Genomic DNA, 16,311 nt, shown 5'->3' with positions numbered 1-16,311 from the left:
CATAGTATCCAGACTCAATAAACAAAGCTGGAAAGGGCCCAAAAAGCTCAGAGAAGTTTTCTGCTTTTATCTAAAAGTGACTACAGACAGCCAAGAGACTGCGAATTGAGCCAGTCCAAGCAGCCAGCACAGCCTCTAGCTCAGTGTATTTTTTGCTTTGTCTTTGGCCAAGCTTTGCTTTAACATTTCTCTAGTTGACTTTTGATGGAAGGATGGGGTGGTAAAAATCCCTTAACTTTAATTTAGCTTCTACTTTTATACATTTAATTACTTACAATAAAAGAAAAAAATGCCTAATCTTTCACTAACCATCTTATTGTTCTCATGAATTCAAGAGGTAGCAAAGGTAACAAGTCTGTCCACACAGACTTGCTCTTTAGTGAGGGAGGAAAGCTAAAAACATACACACACACAAAAAAATAAAATAAAAAAATAATAAAAAAGTACCTATGGAACTTGTAGCAAGTCCAGCCTACATCAAACCCCTTCCCCACCCACCCACCCTAGAATTAACCTCAGACCTTCCAGTTCAAACATTCACATAAACGTTACAATGGTTTTTCCTTTAATAAAACAAGTACCTCTAAGCAAAGAATATTCATACGAAACTACTAGAAAAGTAAAGACGACCCCCTGCTCACTGAAAGAAATTCCCAGGGCATCCAGTCCCTGTTCAGTCATGGGTAAGGCAAAAGAGGTTTGCGTGTTTTATGGGAGAAGGTGGCACATAGTTACGTGTGCCAAGGACAAAGATCAAAACCAAAATGGGGAGGTATGGTAAGGGAGGCTTCACCATTTCTTTAAGTGAAGCACTGGGGTTGGTGGAGCCCTGGGAGCTGCTCCCCCCACCATCGCCAGCCCAGGGGATGGGGGTGGGCTCCACCACTGCTGTGGCTTTCCCACAGTCTCTGGAGGGGCTGCCAACCCTGTGAGATGGTCCACAGACACAGCTTCTGCACTTGAGAATGCTGTTATTTCACAGCTACTTAGGCCACTGAAAAGGTGTACTTTGTTTTCTTTTAATGGCAAGAAATACCCCTACTGAGTTTGGTTTTAAGAAAGGAGGTGAGTACAGTGAGAACAGAATGAGGCAGGGGGGAGAGGAGGGGGGAGCCAGCAGAGGCTGAAAGTTCCCCAAGGTCTCCCTACCTGCTCCAGATAAGCAATATGGCAATGCAGTCGATGTGTGCAAAAAGAAGAGGCATTTCTTGCCAGGTCATCAGAATTTGAAGGGAGACTGGGACTAAATGCATCAGCTTGGCTGTGGACCTTTCTTTTTTTTAAAAAAAGGAAAAAAAAAGGAACTTTTTTTTAAATGTTAAAGCTACATTTGTTTAGGCCTCTCATGACTGAACAGAGTATGGGGAGTTGCCCCCTTTTTTGTTTTGTTTTTTTTCTTTTTTCTTTTTTTTTTAAGCAGCAAGTCTACAGAAAGGTAAATCACTGCGGATGGGCTTGAAGCTCATTCTGGAGTCTTTGGCTTATGTGGGAGAGGTATGCATTCGCAGGTGGCTGATCAGATTGCGCTGCTGGGTGAATTTCCCACCACACAGTTGACATTCGTAAGGTTTTTCTCCTGAGTGGACACGCATATGCTCTGTTAGTCGGTACTGCCGGGTAAAGCGCATCCCACATTCCTCGCAAGCAAAGGGCTTGAGCCCCAAGTGGCTGCGCATGTGCCGTGTCATGGTGCCCCGCTGCGTGAACATCTTGCCACAGATGTTGCAAGGGAAGGGCCGCGTCAGCCAGTGAGTCTTCTCGTGCTGCCGCAGCGTGGCTGGATCCTTGTAGCTCTTCTCACACACTGAACACTTGAAGGGCCGGGACTCCGCAGCGTAGGACTGATTGGGGTTGGACAAATCCTCAGCTTCATCCTTGCTGCCGTATGTGCCTTCCTCCTTGATGTAAAGGTCTTCCTCGGTGTGCGTTTCCACGTGGGCATTGAGCTGCTCGGAGCTCGGGAAGCCTTTGCCACAGGGGATACAGACATACAGGTTGTCACCATAGGCCACTGGCTCAAACCCCTCCTGCCGGTAGACATAGTTGGCACTGGTATGGCCACCGCTCTCACTCTCGCTCTGGCCGCTGTCATCACTGTTCTCCTTACCGTTTTCTACCTCCTCCTTACATGGGTAGGGCAGGTCTGCCCCGTAGGCCCCGGCCAGACTCCTCTCCACAGACTTGGACAAGGGCCCCAGCAGGATACCATTGGGCAGCCCTTCACCCTCGTCCCTCTCTTTGCCCCCTTCCTTTCGGTCAAAGGCGTTGTCTTTCTTGATCCACTCCTTCTTGCGGGACGAGTGCCGGAGGCCCTTGCGCTGGCTGCTCTCTGTCAGTGAGTGGTGGCACTCCTCGCTCAGATCCATCTCCATGGGGTCGCTGCTGTCTGCCATGCTGTGGGGGGCTCCGACACCAGACTCGTCGAACAATGAGGCACTGTTGGCTGCAGGGGCTGAGGCAGATTGGGGAGAGCCGTGCTGGCTTTCGCTGTGCTGCGTGTCATCCTGGGAGGCTGCGACAGGGAGCGAGGGGCTTTTTTTGGACAAGTCGAGGCCTAACTCCTGGTCACCGGTGCTCCCATTCGCACTGCTGCTCCCACCACCATTCTTGCTGGTTCCCCTGCTTAAGGAGTGACAGTTCTCTTGGTTGGAGCTGCTGATGAAGACCTCGTCATCGGAGAGCTTTCCCTTTGACAGCTCCTTTGAGTGCGAGCCCTTCAACCCCTCATTTGACCCTGAATAGCGAGCTTGGATGACTGAAGCAGTGGAAAGTCTCTGACTCCTGGCAGATCTCCCAACACCAAGGCCACCGGCCTTGCCAGCGAAGGACTTGCTGTTCCGCTTCAGCTTCTTTCTGCAGAGAGCTGCCAGGTCGTGCAGTTGGAGGTAGCTTGCTGCGGTGAGGAGAGCATTAAAGTTCTGTTCACCAGGCTGGTCAGTCGTTAAGAGCTTACCAGTATAAATAAAGTCCAAGATCTGCCGGAACACGGTTGGGTTCACCATGTCAGTGTCTAAGTTTATCAGGTTGTCATGCAGGACAAGGGATTTGAAATACATGCTGCTGGCTGCCAGGATGTTCTTATGGGCACGAAACAGGGCATTTTCTACCACAATGATCACATCACAGAGGAAACCTTTGGCTCGTTGCTGGTTCAGCTGCAGTAGCAGTTGTTTGGCATGATTTGGCAGTTCCATCTCCACCTTCTCTTCCTCTCACCTTCACCTTACCACCTGCAAAACAGGACAATGAGAGGTGTGAGCTTGCTGTTTCCACTAGAATAGGTTACATTTAATAGACTGCTTTAACACAGTGCAGTCTATGTAAGGCTTGACTGTCTAGGGAGATCTGAGTACGTTGAGCCCTGCAAGATGTGACCCTGCTGGGGATACAGAAAGAAATATTTCTCATGCTAAGACTTGACTCAAATCTTTCAAAAATCAGATTTGTAATTATCTTTTTACAGAAGCAATAGTTATTGGCTGGAATCACTATTCAAAAGATACCAGGATAAAAACAATAGTCAGGTACAGGGGAAAGCTGTTCTCTCCTGACACAGACTTGAAGGGAGGATGAGAAGCAAGAAAAAGAGGAAGAAAAGAGAAGCATCTACTTCACTGTCATTTGCATATCTGAGCATGTAAAATAATTAGCATAAGCTGCAGCTTCCCTGCTTTAATGTGTAGTTTGTTTCTTGGCTGTTACACGTTGAAATCTTGTAACACCCAGCTGCTCTAGGGTCAAGAAAATGACATGTAGCAACTAAATCCATTGAAGATGGAATTACCCACACTGAGGTGTGAATGGGAAGTCTCCTTAAGAGTATGAAAAGCTGCTTTAAAAACCACTCCCCTGGCAATGTCCATATCCCAATCCATGGAAATGTAGGGTTAGAATCAACCCTCAACTGGCTGAAATTCAGGATGCTGAGCTAGCTAAATGTCACCAAATGTCTTCAAAAATCTGAAACATTTTTCTCAAGTTAATTTTGTTCCGTCTTTAATTTTGAAATAATTTTGTTTAAAATAATAGAGGCAAGTAACATCTCTCAAGTCACAGCTTCTCTATCCTGAAATACTGTAAAGAGAGGAAAATTGTGACTACCTGCATTTTACAAACAGTAGTCATGATGTATTTTAGTTTAGATGCTTATATTGGCCTTCCCAGTAGTATGAACTGTAGGAAACACCAAGTCTGAGATATGTCAGAACTAACTGCAGTTGCATGTTTGGTAGATATTACAATCCATAAAACCCAGAAGTCAATCCGGGGGCTGCATTTGGGAATCCAAGATCAATTCTAATTTTTTTTCCTTGTTGGGTTTCTTTTTGTGTGTTTGTTTGTTTGAAAATGCCAACTATTACTTACATTTATCTGTTAAAGTTGATTTTAAATAGTTTCTGAGGTTCAGAAGTAGGAATTAAATACAAAATTTAACACAACCACCATTTAGCCCTCTACTTCCTTTCTTCCTTTCCCAGTTCATCATATTATTGAAACATCTCTCTAATTGAAGGAGAAGTAAGCCATAAATACAGAGAAATTAAGAGCTTAAGTTTTCTCTTAAAATCATCATCAGTTAATTGCTTTGTAGTTTGTGAGTTCCACTACCACACTTTTTCCCATCACAGTTCAAGTGATGAAGTGTTAGACTGCCTTATGTTCCCTCAATGCCAAGTATAGGTACACAACAAAAAGAAATAAGGACTGATGCTGTTAGTATAAAAAAATTGCTTCCCTTAAACCTGATTCTCACTATCTGATGATAAATAGAAAGATTTCATTTGGCAGAAAGGTGGTAAATTTATATCATCCATTTCTGCACAACAGAGTTTTGCTTTATAAAAAAAAGCTACCAAAAAGTAAACAAATGCAGTATTTCCTCCAGCGTTGTTGCTTGACTACCCTGGTACTTTTCCCAGCAGATCTGCTGAGCAGGTGCCTCCCTTCTTCCACAGGACACAGCTCTTCACTTGTTTTGCTGGTCAGCCTGGTGCTTGCTTATGCTTTTGGTAGAAGTGAAGCAGCATCTGATTTAGCATCCACACAGATCCCTCTGGCTCACCACCCTGACCCAGAGCTAAAAAGGCTGCTCTGCTTTTCCATTTGATTTTGTTTCAGCAGGGGATGGTAATCCAAGAAGATGGTGGATTCACCGCAGTGCCTTTGTGCACATGAATGTTGTTTCCAGAGCTCGATGGCTTTAGAAAGGGTGGCAGCCAAAAGAAGGAAGTACAGGCTTCCCGTGGTGCTAGTTCCACCTACAGTGTTTCTGTAATAGAAACTCACCCTGCAGAATCTGAAAAATGTGACAGGACAGGGGCTACCTCCACTTTTAAAGTGCTGCTGAGCACTTTAAAACCAAGTTTTGATGCAGTTAGTCACATCAGAGTTGCAGCACTGTCTGGTTCTAGTGGCTTGCTTCCAGAATTGATGATTAAGGGGAAGAAGCAGCAGCACAGAGGCACAAAATACCTACTTTTATCTAGCCAGGCCAGTAAGAGCCCTTACTTCTGTGTCACTGAGATATATTGATAGGGGGGGACAAAAACATGGCTTGCAACTTAATAGCTTCTCTCTATATAAATGCATCCTCCTCAAGATAGCAAGAAACAGCCTAGTACTACAATTTCACTACAAACATAATGGTGCTTTTCCATGCATGTAACACACAAAATCCCTGGGTATAATTTTTAAGTGTTCCATAAAGGACAAATATGCGAAAGGAAGGGAAACAGTACAGCCAATATTTTCTGCCTAAACAAAGTAGTACTAGTAGTAGTAATAATAATAATAAGATGGTACTGAAGTAAAAGTGAGCTTATTTCCCATTGATGTGGCACTTAAAGCCGAGGTATAGAAATCGTTGCATGCAAGTTGTCTAAGCCTTAAGGCTTAGAAAGCTATCAATGCAGAATAGTTTTAGCATTTTACTTTTTTTTGTTTTACTTTTTTTTTTCTTTTTGTCTTAAATGATATTGAAACCAGGTAATGAACCTGCAGAGAAAGCCCTGGAAACAGAGTAAGAATTCTAATTCTGCTACTGACCTTCATGAGAAACATAATATTATTAAACTTCAGTATGTTCTGCAGCATAAAAACTCGGTTTATATTACCTCTATTTATCTCACATGTCAGATTTTACAGAACTGTTCATGTTCAGTAGGACATATGTATAAGGTAGGCTATTATCTTCAGTGGATTTTAAAAGCAGTGGTCAGGTGTAAGCAGTATCACCCTGCCTATCAAATTTGAATTTGTTAGCTGAAGTCTAACGTGGATTTAACAACTCCCCAAAAAAATGAATGTAATGAATCAAGGCAGCAGAACCTACAACCAATCTTAGAGCACTGTGTTTAAAATGTTGTCAGAATTGCCCACCAAGGGCTTTGACCAGGACAGGAGTATGGCTCAGAGAACACTCCTTTGGCTGACATCCCTTTGTTGACAAAAACCTTATAGCAACCTGCCTTGTGTATCTTGTGAGGTCCTCAACAAAAATGAATCCAGTCCAGGTGTCTTCCAGAGGTGGACAGTTACAAACCCTTCTTTGACAATGATGCATTTCAGAGGTGGAGGAAGAAAAGTGTGTTGGAAATGTTGTTAGCAAAAGAGAAGCAGGCATTATTCCTTAACTTACAGCATTCCTAGAATCTCACTTCTAGCTGAAAGCATGGGACCAAGGACAACTGTGAGTTTAAATCCTGTTTAAAAGTTATCTGCCCAAAGAAATGGCAGGTGCAGCCTTAGAAAGGCCTTGCTATCCATTAGTTTGCAGAGAATGTCTCTTAACAAACCATAACATTTGAATAACATCACCACAATCCCCCAAAGCCCTAAAAAATGACACTGGGTTTATACTTCTTGTATTTCAGTATAATTTTTAATAACCCTTCCCTTTTTGTTTTCTGCAAAAAAAAATCAGAAATAAACATACTCCCAGTTCAGAGTAGCCCTGGTTCAGAAAAGGCTCAGATGCGTTTTTAGTAAAAACCCAACCCAAACACCTCAAGAATACATAGATGTCTCACTGGGGCCACAGTCTTTAAACATTGAATATGGTGTGCAAAAGTTCACCCCTTTGCATTTAAAAGAGGATTACAGAAGGCTCTGGACAAATAGCAGCAGTGATGGTCTTTTCCCAGATTCAGGTTGATTACCTCACATTCAAGTCATTTTTTTCAGTGAGCAGTGAATCTGATCAAATGCTCCCATGCAAGGAGGGAATGAAACAAGACTAAGGCTCTCCACTACCTCCACCGTATTCATGACAGAGACACAGCACATGCAAAGACACGAGAAGTACAGGGCACAAATCACAGAATACAGTAATGCTGCAAGCAGATGCCACACATCAAACAAAGCTTTGCAAGCTAAGAGCTGACAGCATCTTAATAAGCAATATTGCCCCAGGAGCTGGGTAACTGCTAGCTGCTGTGCCCAGCCTGGGACACCCTGTGACCCCATGGGCAGCAAGGCTGTGCACAACACACAGGCTGCTCCTGGAGCTGTGCTGCTCTCACTACACAGCAGGAAAAACTTCATTTGCTCTCAGTTTGCACAAAGACTCTGGACATCACAGAAAATGAAATTGTTAAACAGAGGAGAAGATAAATCCCCTCACCCCTTTCAACAGTATAAAATCTACATATTCACTACAGGTTTGATTCTCTTTAATATCACTAAATCTCTTCTTAAAAGTAATTACTGAATGAATGCTAAATGTGTTATCTTAGCAACCTCTGGCAGGAGATGCTGTTTGATTTAATCTTTGAGTTATAGATTGCAGCACATGAATATTGTTTACCTTTTAAGAAGCAACACCAGTGAGGCAAAGAATCAATCAAAAACAGATCTAAGGAATCACTCATTTCACGTAGAGGATTTGTGGCTGGATGAGAAGGCTAGACACCGAGCACCTGAACAGTGAGCTAACAGTACTGCAGATAAAAACCAACAAACAGATTAGATGTGATGTATCAAATTAGATGCTGTTAAAACGTCAGCCTACTGTGCATGTTATAATAGACCCAGGAAAAGACAGTGGCCTGCTTACTTATTTCTCCACCTTCCCAAGCAGTTAAGCTGCACTGAGCAGACACTGCAGCAGTGAGCATGGAGAAAAACAAGACAGAACAAAACCCACTGTTTCCTACATTGCTCTCTCCCACCAATTTATGACATTAAAAATGCTGCATCCAGCTGCTACTGGAACTGAGTGAAACTGGAACAGATGACTTCTGCACCCTTCAGTTTCAGATGAACCAACTTGTTTGAGCACTTAATGACCCCCACTGGGAAGAGAGCTTTCCTGTTCCTCATTGGCTCATCTGATCTTTCCCCACATCCGGACAGAACCAGGACCCTCAGAGGTGTCAGTGTAGTGGGTGGTTCAGGGCCACCAACCTGCCCCCAGCAGCTGCACTTGGCAGATCATTAGCCCATGACTTTTAGAGGTATTCACATTCTAGAACAGCAGAAGCATGGGAAGAAGTGCTGGAACTGTGTTAGTCCAAATAGTTCCTTATCCCCAGCCCCTGTGAGCAGTCAAACAGCAGAATTCAGAAGCTGAGGCACAAACATGCATTTTCATCATTGGCAGTGGAGCAGCAAAAGCTCTGTGAAGAAGGCTCAAGCAGAAAACAGGATGCAGCACCCTTGTTTTTCTCACACAAATATTTAGCACTTTAAAATAGCTAAGACCAACATGTGAAGTTACTCGGGCAGAGGTCTGCAGAGCTGGGGGAGGGAGAGAAAGCATGCAGGACAGAGCAGGATGTGCAGCTGATTTTGCAGGTGTGGGTGTGGAAAAGAGAAGGAAAATGGAGGATGGAGGATAATTTCGCAGATACCATATCAGCAAACTGAAAGTTGCCCTTGTTTAGTTTGTTACATTCCAATTAGTGCCAGGCAGAACTGCCCTCCCGGCTCCCTGAGGCGATTCTTGCAGGACTCCCGCAGAAACGGCACAGCTTTGCTTAAGGACATAAGCACCTGTCTGGTACCTCTGTGCGGCAACGTTTGGATATTTGGGACGTGGGCAATACCTGCTCAACTGCTACCAGCTCCTGGCCCAAAAAGGAGAGAAAAAAATAGTAAGATGATTTCCCAGTCCCTTCTCTCACGTTCTAGAATAACAAGGAGAGCCTGACAATGCTAGGCCCTTCTCTACTGCATGGCAAACTTCCCAGGGAAGGGGAATCTCCATGGGTGAAAAGGGTGGGGGCCCTGTGTGCATGAAAGCACTAAAATCAGGAGAGCAAAGTGATTTCCAGTCAGTGCAAGGCTGCAGCAAAGCAGGAACACCTTGCTATACAAGCTGAGACTATGAGCAGTAGAATGCAGATTAACCACTTGGTTGCCGCTTACCATGCCAGGTACATTGGGCTAAAGGCACCTCCATCCAGTGCTGCCCGACGTGCCAGGTACATCCCATGATGTTCCATTGAAATCACAACAGGCCATCAATAGAACGTGGCTGCACGGATGCAGAATGGAGAACCAGCAGGGACGCTGTTAAATGCAATTAAAATACTGCAATCAAAATTGAAACGTACATTTTAAAACAGCCACCTGCCTTAAATATGTAACTGCTAGAACAACCTCCCCTCCACCCATCTCCCCACAGCTGTTGAACTATGACGGAAGCGGAACAGAAGAACTCTGTAAGTTTCTTACTGATGCTCCCTGGCCACTTACGTTCATGACTCCAAATAGCACTGAGCTTCAGGGAGACCAGTGCACATGTATCCAAAACCAGCAGATCCAAAACCAGCAGATCCCAGGATGTCTGCACCAGCTTCCTTCTGCCCAGAAATTCAGGCAATGAAATATCACCATTTGGAAATGCCTCTATGACAAGAACAGCTTGGTGCCAGAGCTTCATGGTCTCATTCCTGACACAGTACAGGCAGCAAAAAAGAGCTCTTCAAAACTGATCCGCTGTGTTGTCCCATTTCCCTGTCCCACTTCCCAAGCCTTTGAAAGTATCTTCTGGCGATGTTACAGCATTGGACCAGGCTGGATACTTTGGTGCAAGGCGGGAGAAGAAGACACACCCTCTCCTGTTTATAATGATACTTCACTGATATTTTAATCTCCATTCTTGGAGACTGGAGACCAAGTTGATTAATGGTGAACTGCAGCTTGTATGAGCGACGCAAAATTTAAGATCTATAATTCCACCCTCCCCTACCCGAAGGAAAAAGAAGCATCATCTTTTCCATGTCAGGGAAAGGCACATATCACAGCTACCCTAGGTTTGACAAGCTGGTTGTATCCTCTGCAGTGCATATCCTTCCCACAGAGATCCTCTAATCAGCTCCAGCAGGATTATCATGGAGGAGTCTCAGAGTAGATGCTAAGCACAGGTTCCTTTCTACGAGTGGTGATGCTGCCCCAGTGAAAACAAAACAAAAATCCCAAACCCACCAAAAACCAGTACATAAATAAGCCTGCAGCCTGGCAGGGATTTAACATATGTTTTTAGACCCTCATGGTGAAGTGAAACATGTGCATAGCTCTTATCACACTGATGGCTGCATGTCTCCAGTTGTGCTTCTGGAGATAGAAATCTTATATTTTAAAAGTGAGAATACTATTGATTATCAACCTTAAAAGATAAAAGGCCAAATGGAGGCTATCTATAATACTTAATGTTGAATGAGAGAAAGCATAAAGGAAGACACAGGCCTGAGAAATGGAACGGGTTGTTGTGAGAAGGGCAGCGTACAAGGAGATAGTTCATTCTTTCTGAACATCTGTTGGGCTTAGGCCCAGGACAGTGTTCCCATCATTCCCACCTGCATACTTATCCCCACAACTCTGTAACCAAATCCCTTTCACACTGAACTAATAGGTCTTTTATATTCAGATCACCCTGTTTTTACTGCTGTAGGCTGAAGATATTTAAATCTTGTCAATACAATGAGGAAGTGAAATGTAAACAACTGTTTGCCTACTGACCTGGGCTGTACTGAGCCAAGAGCATTTGCTGAACTAGCCTGAACAGACCACTGCCAGCATGAACAGGCCAACCCACAGTTAACTACCACACTTGAAGCATAATGGGCCAGAGCCCCAGGAATTTGAAGCTCCCCCCTCTCCAGAAGATCGCTCTCTGCACAGCATTAGAGCAACCTAAACTCTGGCTGCATCTCCCAGCATCACAACTCTGCAAAACCCTCAGCAATACCAGCAATTCTTAGTTTAACACAGGCTGAATGCTGCATAAAGGTATTTCTTGAACAGCAGCTCAAACACGAGGTTTTCCACACCCAGATTACATCAATTTGTTTCTTGCTACTGTGAAGCAAGAGCTCTTCTCCATGGTTGTATTTCCCCTCTAGGGCAGAGTTTAGCAGAGAACTGCTTCAACCAAAGGTGTTTCCTACTGCTAGAGCATCTCACTGCAGTCAGAAACGAAGCTTCTGCTCAACTCCTAAACAGAGTGCTTGTATATTATACATTTGTTGTCACTGCTGACACACAGGAGACTAGGACTACCCAAACATCTACTGGGAGGAGAAGGGGAGAGGCATGGTCATTGCAGATCTTGTCAGCCAGAGTCCGGCACTAAAAATTCCTGCATATCTGCAGAGTGCAGTTGATCTCAGGAACAGACCAGTGGCACAAAACAAAGCTTCAGAAGCTCGTGACCACTTAGTGACCAGCAGTAGATGCTGGGCTCCTCTTCCTACAACAACTAAGCAAACTCAGTTTTAGTTTTACCTGCACTGGAAGTAGTAAAGGCAGCTCCAACAACCAATGCTAATCTCACTTAATTAATTTATTTACTCCCTCTTGCACAAAAATAACAACAACATATTGAATGAAGTAGCTCAAAGGCCCCTTTGGTATGCAAAATTTCTGTTTCCCAGCCACCTCTGAGCCTGTACAAAATCCTCCCTTTACAATGCAAGAATTTAGGACGTGACTAAAGGATCATTGCTACCCTCCAGTTAATCCTAGAGAGTGTGAGTCTTGAGCCCTGTCCTTCAGTAAGGTACAGGTAGGCAGGGGGTGCATGGGGTGGCAACCCCATGCTGAGCATCGCTCTGAGGGCAGAGCACACCCAGCACTGTGGAGAAGGAGAAATGTCAGGACCCTCTTCCAACCAAGACTGTCCTACAGGACACTCCCAGCTGCAGCACTGCTTTAGGGCTCTGAGTCAGCACAGGTACAAGCTGATAGCAGGTTGTGAAATGCACTAATACTGGAGCAAATGCATGACCCTTTCAACTGTCCCTGCAACTGGGGAGGGATCTCCAGGACAGGGATGAGGCAGGCAGCTGGAACTAGTGACTGTGACTCAGACTCCTTAGTTACATGGTTTGTTAGAGCAAACAAAGCCTCAGAGTACTAGGAAAAATGAGAGCAGGTTTGATAAAGATCCTCCCAATTGGCCTGTTTATTTTCATTTCTTGTGTGGACTCAGCAAACTTTTCTGCAGAAAGAAGCAACCTGCACAGGAGCATTTGCATACACAATACTGCTAATATCATGAGCTTGCAGTAGTTAACACCAAGTTTCCATGCTGAGGGGTGTAGTAAATGTCTTGGACCAAAATGTCATCTCTCTCACCATATGCCAGATACCAGTGCAGATACCAGCAAAGCAAGCATTGCTGTCTCGTTTTTTTCCAATAAGAAAAAAATCTCATTCCCTTTACCCATATCTCTAGATCCAGCAACAGTTCTTAATATAAATGATACCTTAAACACAGCACTTTTAGCACTTCCCCACATTTTTTTTCTTTGCTTTTCCCCAAAAACTGACCATATACTCAGCCCTGTACTTAGCAAAGAAATCTTTGGTTTTAAGTTTCATTTTGGTGAAGTCTTTCAAGCAAACCACTGTAAGAGTTGGTCCTGGCAGTATTAAGACTGAACTGTCAACCAAACATCCCTCCAAGTCAGATGCTTAATCGATCACCCTGAACACTTTTTATTTGGTTCTTTGCAGCCACCAAGAAGTCTCAGCACATCTGAGCCTGGCAAATGAGAGGAGGCCAGAAAGCCACTATTGCTTGTAAAAGGCCTAACAGACTCCAAGTCTTGCAAACTGCCTGTATTGCATCCAAATCTCTCCAAACTGAAGATGACCTAATGGGAAAGCACAGTTTACTCACTTTCAGAATTCTTTATTTCTTTGGCTGCTTTTCCTCAGCCCCTACTTCTTATTTTGACTGTTTTATTCTTCTGTCTTCTTCACTTGAGACTTCAAGCATTATTTAAACTCAGCTCACAGACTGCAGAGAGGTCACTCTATGTGTGTTTCCAAAATCCACCTCTTCCCAGCAAGGCTCCCATCCTGCTGGCTTTGTCCTGCAGCCCTGCACAGCAGTGGTCCAGGGCTGCAGATACCTCGGGCACATTTGGCCAGCCCTCCCTGACAGACAGCTGCTCAGCCTGGGGGATTACAGCCCCACACATGTTATGAAAGGCAGCCCAGCAAGGTCATGGGGTGTTGAAAACTTTGCTCCAGTCCAAAGCACAGGATCTTCCTCCTTTCCTTCCCTACACACTATTCTTGTCAAGGTCAAGGATTTCCTGGCAGTCCTCAAAGTACACAAATTATAGGCTTTTGTCATGAATTAAGACTTAAAACTTCTCTTAATTTTAAAAATGTAGAAACAAGGCAGGGGGGAAGGTACCTTTGCCTAAGATTTGGTTTTGAAAAGGAGATTGACAGCCTATGTATGTGCTTTACCCTGTAATCTGAAAGCTCCTCAGGACAGGACCCTTAAAAGTATTTTATGCTGAACCATATACACATCCCAGAGCAAGAGAACCAGCAGCTCCCTGTATCCGTTCCAGTCTGCTCAGCTTTTCCTAAATCAACACTGCCAGAAGGCAAGACAGCACTATAACAAATTAGCACCACTCACAATTTGTTGAAGTTGCTGTTGCATTGTTTGTTTATTTAAAACACGCGCAAGCAAACACACACACACAAACCTCCCGAGCCTGCTCTCTACTGCCATCCCCCAAACTCCAGATCTGGAGTCTCAGAGAGGCGAGCAAAGGCTGTGGATTAAACCCATGCAGAGCAACAGCCACTGTCCTGGGACTCTGCTTGGGTTTTGCTCTTTCACTACAAGCAAAACCAAAGAACGCCCACATTATTCCAGCCTGGAACATCATATTGTAGAAATCCTTATTTTGGCACCTGACTAGGGAAGTGTTGTTAAGAAAAAGAAAGAGCCACAGGCTTGAAAGGACCCACTGCTAATAAAACTCTTAGTGCTAATGCTATTTATGAACATCCAAGGGATAATCTGCACCCTTTATCAGCCCACAAGATTATAAGATCTTTAAAATAGGAAACATGTCTTACTTCATAAAGTGCTGTATAAGTTTACAAAGCACAATATTAGTGGTAATAAATAATTGTCAAAGTTGAGCACAGAAGTGGCTGTAAAACCTAAAGCATCATCACTGTTCTCATTTCATTCTGAGCTCTGGGTAGTAGCCCTGTACATTTACTGGTTATGAGGACTTGGTCTCTTATGCACCAATCTTGTTTTATTTTAAGAGATCATTTGGGAAATGTGCTATGCTTATATTCACAGTGAAGAAAGAAATGTTTGATCACGAGATGATCACGACGAGGATGATTTTAAAGAGCGGTAGTAGATTCTTATCCTTCCACCAAACAGTTTAGTTTGCCAGCCTGTGTCAGTGTGCCAGCAATGATTCCTCTACACAGCATTTCTATCTGTGGGCAATTATCACACACAGAGTACACTACTATCAGAGCAGCTGCTCACCAGTTCCATCATGTAGCCTATAGAGACAGCTTCCCTTTTATTTCTCTTGGTTTATGTGACAATAAAACTGGGCTGCTGCACACATAGTGCAGAGGACAGTAAAGTCAGCATCACCCACTCAAACCCTTACATGCTTTCATTCGGATTTTTTTTTTTTTTTTCATTTTAGAGAAGTTTTTTCTCTCTTATGAATGCTCTAAATGTTTTTATTTCTGGCTGCTGACAGATAACTGCATCATCCAAAGCATCTCTGCTCACCTGGGTTGAGCATGGCTTTGGTTTCTGGACAGGTGAACGCTACAGATACCTCAGCTACCTCCACCAGTTTAACAACCATTAAGGAAATGAAGATATTTTCTATTCAGATTGAGACCTTTGCATGGAATTCTGTTGGTGCTAAACCATTATAATTTTATTCTTCAGATAATCCAAGAAATGTTTAAATACTCAAGCTTAAGTATTTCAAAAGCTACTCACTTCACATTTGTCACCTAAGGAAATTACTAAGCAATGTGTGCATTTTTTTCCCTGCCAGGAAAAAAATGCCTCAAAGACCAGAGCAGAATGCATCACCCTCCTTCTTTCAGCATTATTAAAACCATCTCATTGGTAATTATTGTCCTCAAGGTGGGTGTGGAGGAGTGAAAATCTGTAACAGATTCTATTTTTAGAAGATAACCTTGGGAAAAACAGGAGGTACCAGAGAAACAGGCATGAGGGGTGAAGTTATGACAGTACTGAAACTAGCAGGAGACACAGGTGTACCAGGTGTCTGTGCCAGAGAGCTTTGAGAATGCAAATGTGGCCACACCTCCTGCAAGATTTAGGCTTGGCTGGCAGGTTTCAAAGGCACTCAGAATTCAGAGAGACAATTGACATATTTAAAAGTTTGAGCAACAGTTAAAAAAAAAACCAAAACCAAACCCACACTAAAAGGTTATTTTAAAAGTTTGCTGGATCACTTCCCTTGGAGTTTTCCCCTCTCAGCAAGGAAAGTGGTTAAAGGAATAAAAAAACAACCAAAAAGCCAGAACCAAAACCTAAAAACAGACAGAGAGGCTGGAACTTCCCTAACACAGATGAAGCAACACAGCAGTTTTATACCTACATAAATAGGATCAGAATCTGGCCCAAGGAGTAATACACGTACAACTTCTGCTCACAGCCACAACATTGATATCGCACCTTAGAGTGGAAGGAACAAGAAAAATTCTTCCATCCTTACCACATCCAGCAGAGCCCAGTGATAGAACAGCATGAAGAGACACGCAGGAGATGCAGGAAGTGCTCTTAGTGAGGATGCATTTGGACTAGAGCCTCTCTCTTGGCAATGTGCATTCCCAAACACCTGTATCTAGGATCCAGTTGCTTTCAGCCCCTGGCTGCACATTATTCAGCTCCATGCAGTTCTGTCACAGAGAAGGGCTGAATAAATTGTGGCATTGTTACACCCCAGTGCAGGTGCTCAGAAACACACACATCCTGAGGCTCATGTCTCACCAGCCATTCTGATGCCATCCAGCTTTCTCTGACCCACCAAGTCA

The 16,311-nt window shown here is 43.9% G+C and overlaps 1 protein-coding gene across 4 annotated transcripts in view; it reads right to left on the bottom strand.

Annotated features, from left to right (window-relative positions):
- Window positions 1–520: 520 nt before the first annotated feature.
- The window catches only part of HIC2 (HIC ZBTB transcriptional repressor 2), a 71,995-nt gene continuing 56,204 nt past the window's right edge, over window positions 521–16,311 (bottom strand). For 3 of the 4 annotated variants that reach the window (XM_088065053.1, XM_088065052.1, XM_005524391.3), the window contains 2 exons: window positions 9,367–9,510; window positions 521–3,230 (listed from right to left, as the gene is read on the bottom strand). In XM_088065053.1, the coding sequence (XP_087921179.1) occupies window positions 1,482–3,194 (1,713 nt within the window). In that variant the 5' untranslated portion in view covers window positions 3,195–3,230; window positions 9,367–9,510 and the 3' untranslated portion in view covers window positions 521–1,481. Of the gene's footprint in view, window positions 3,231–7,804; window positions 7,938–9,366; window positions 9,511–16,311 lie in introns of all 4 variants that reach the window. The other variant, XM_088065054.1, reaches the window with a different exon arrangement.

Source organism: Pseudopodoces humilis, chromosome 20 (assembly GCF_049639895.1).
Source record: "Pseudopodoces humilis isolate 2021_Gansu_Grassland_sample_001 chromosome 20, ASM4963989v1, whole genome shotgun sequence".
Lineage (NCBI taxonomy): Eukaryota > Metazoa > Chordata > Aves > Passeriformes > Paridae > Pseudopodoces > Pseudopodoces humilis.
The sequence above is the reverse complement of the archived record's forward strand: the minus strand, read 5'-3'. Positions and strand labels throughout refer to the sequence as shown.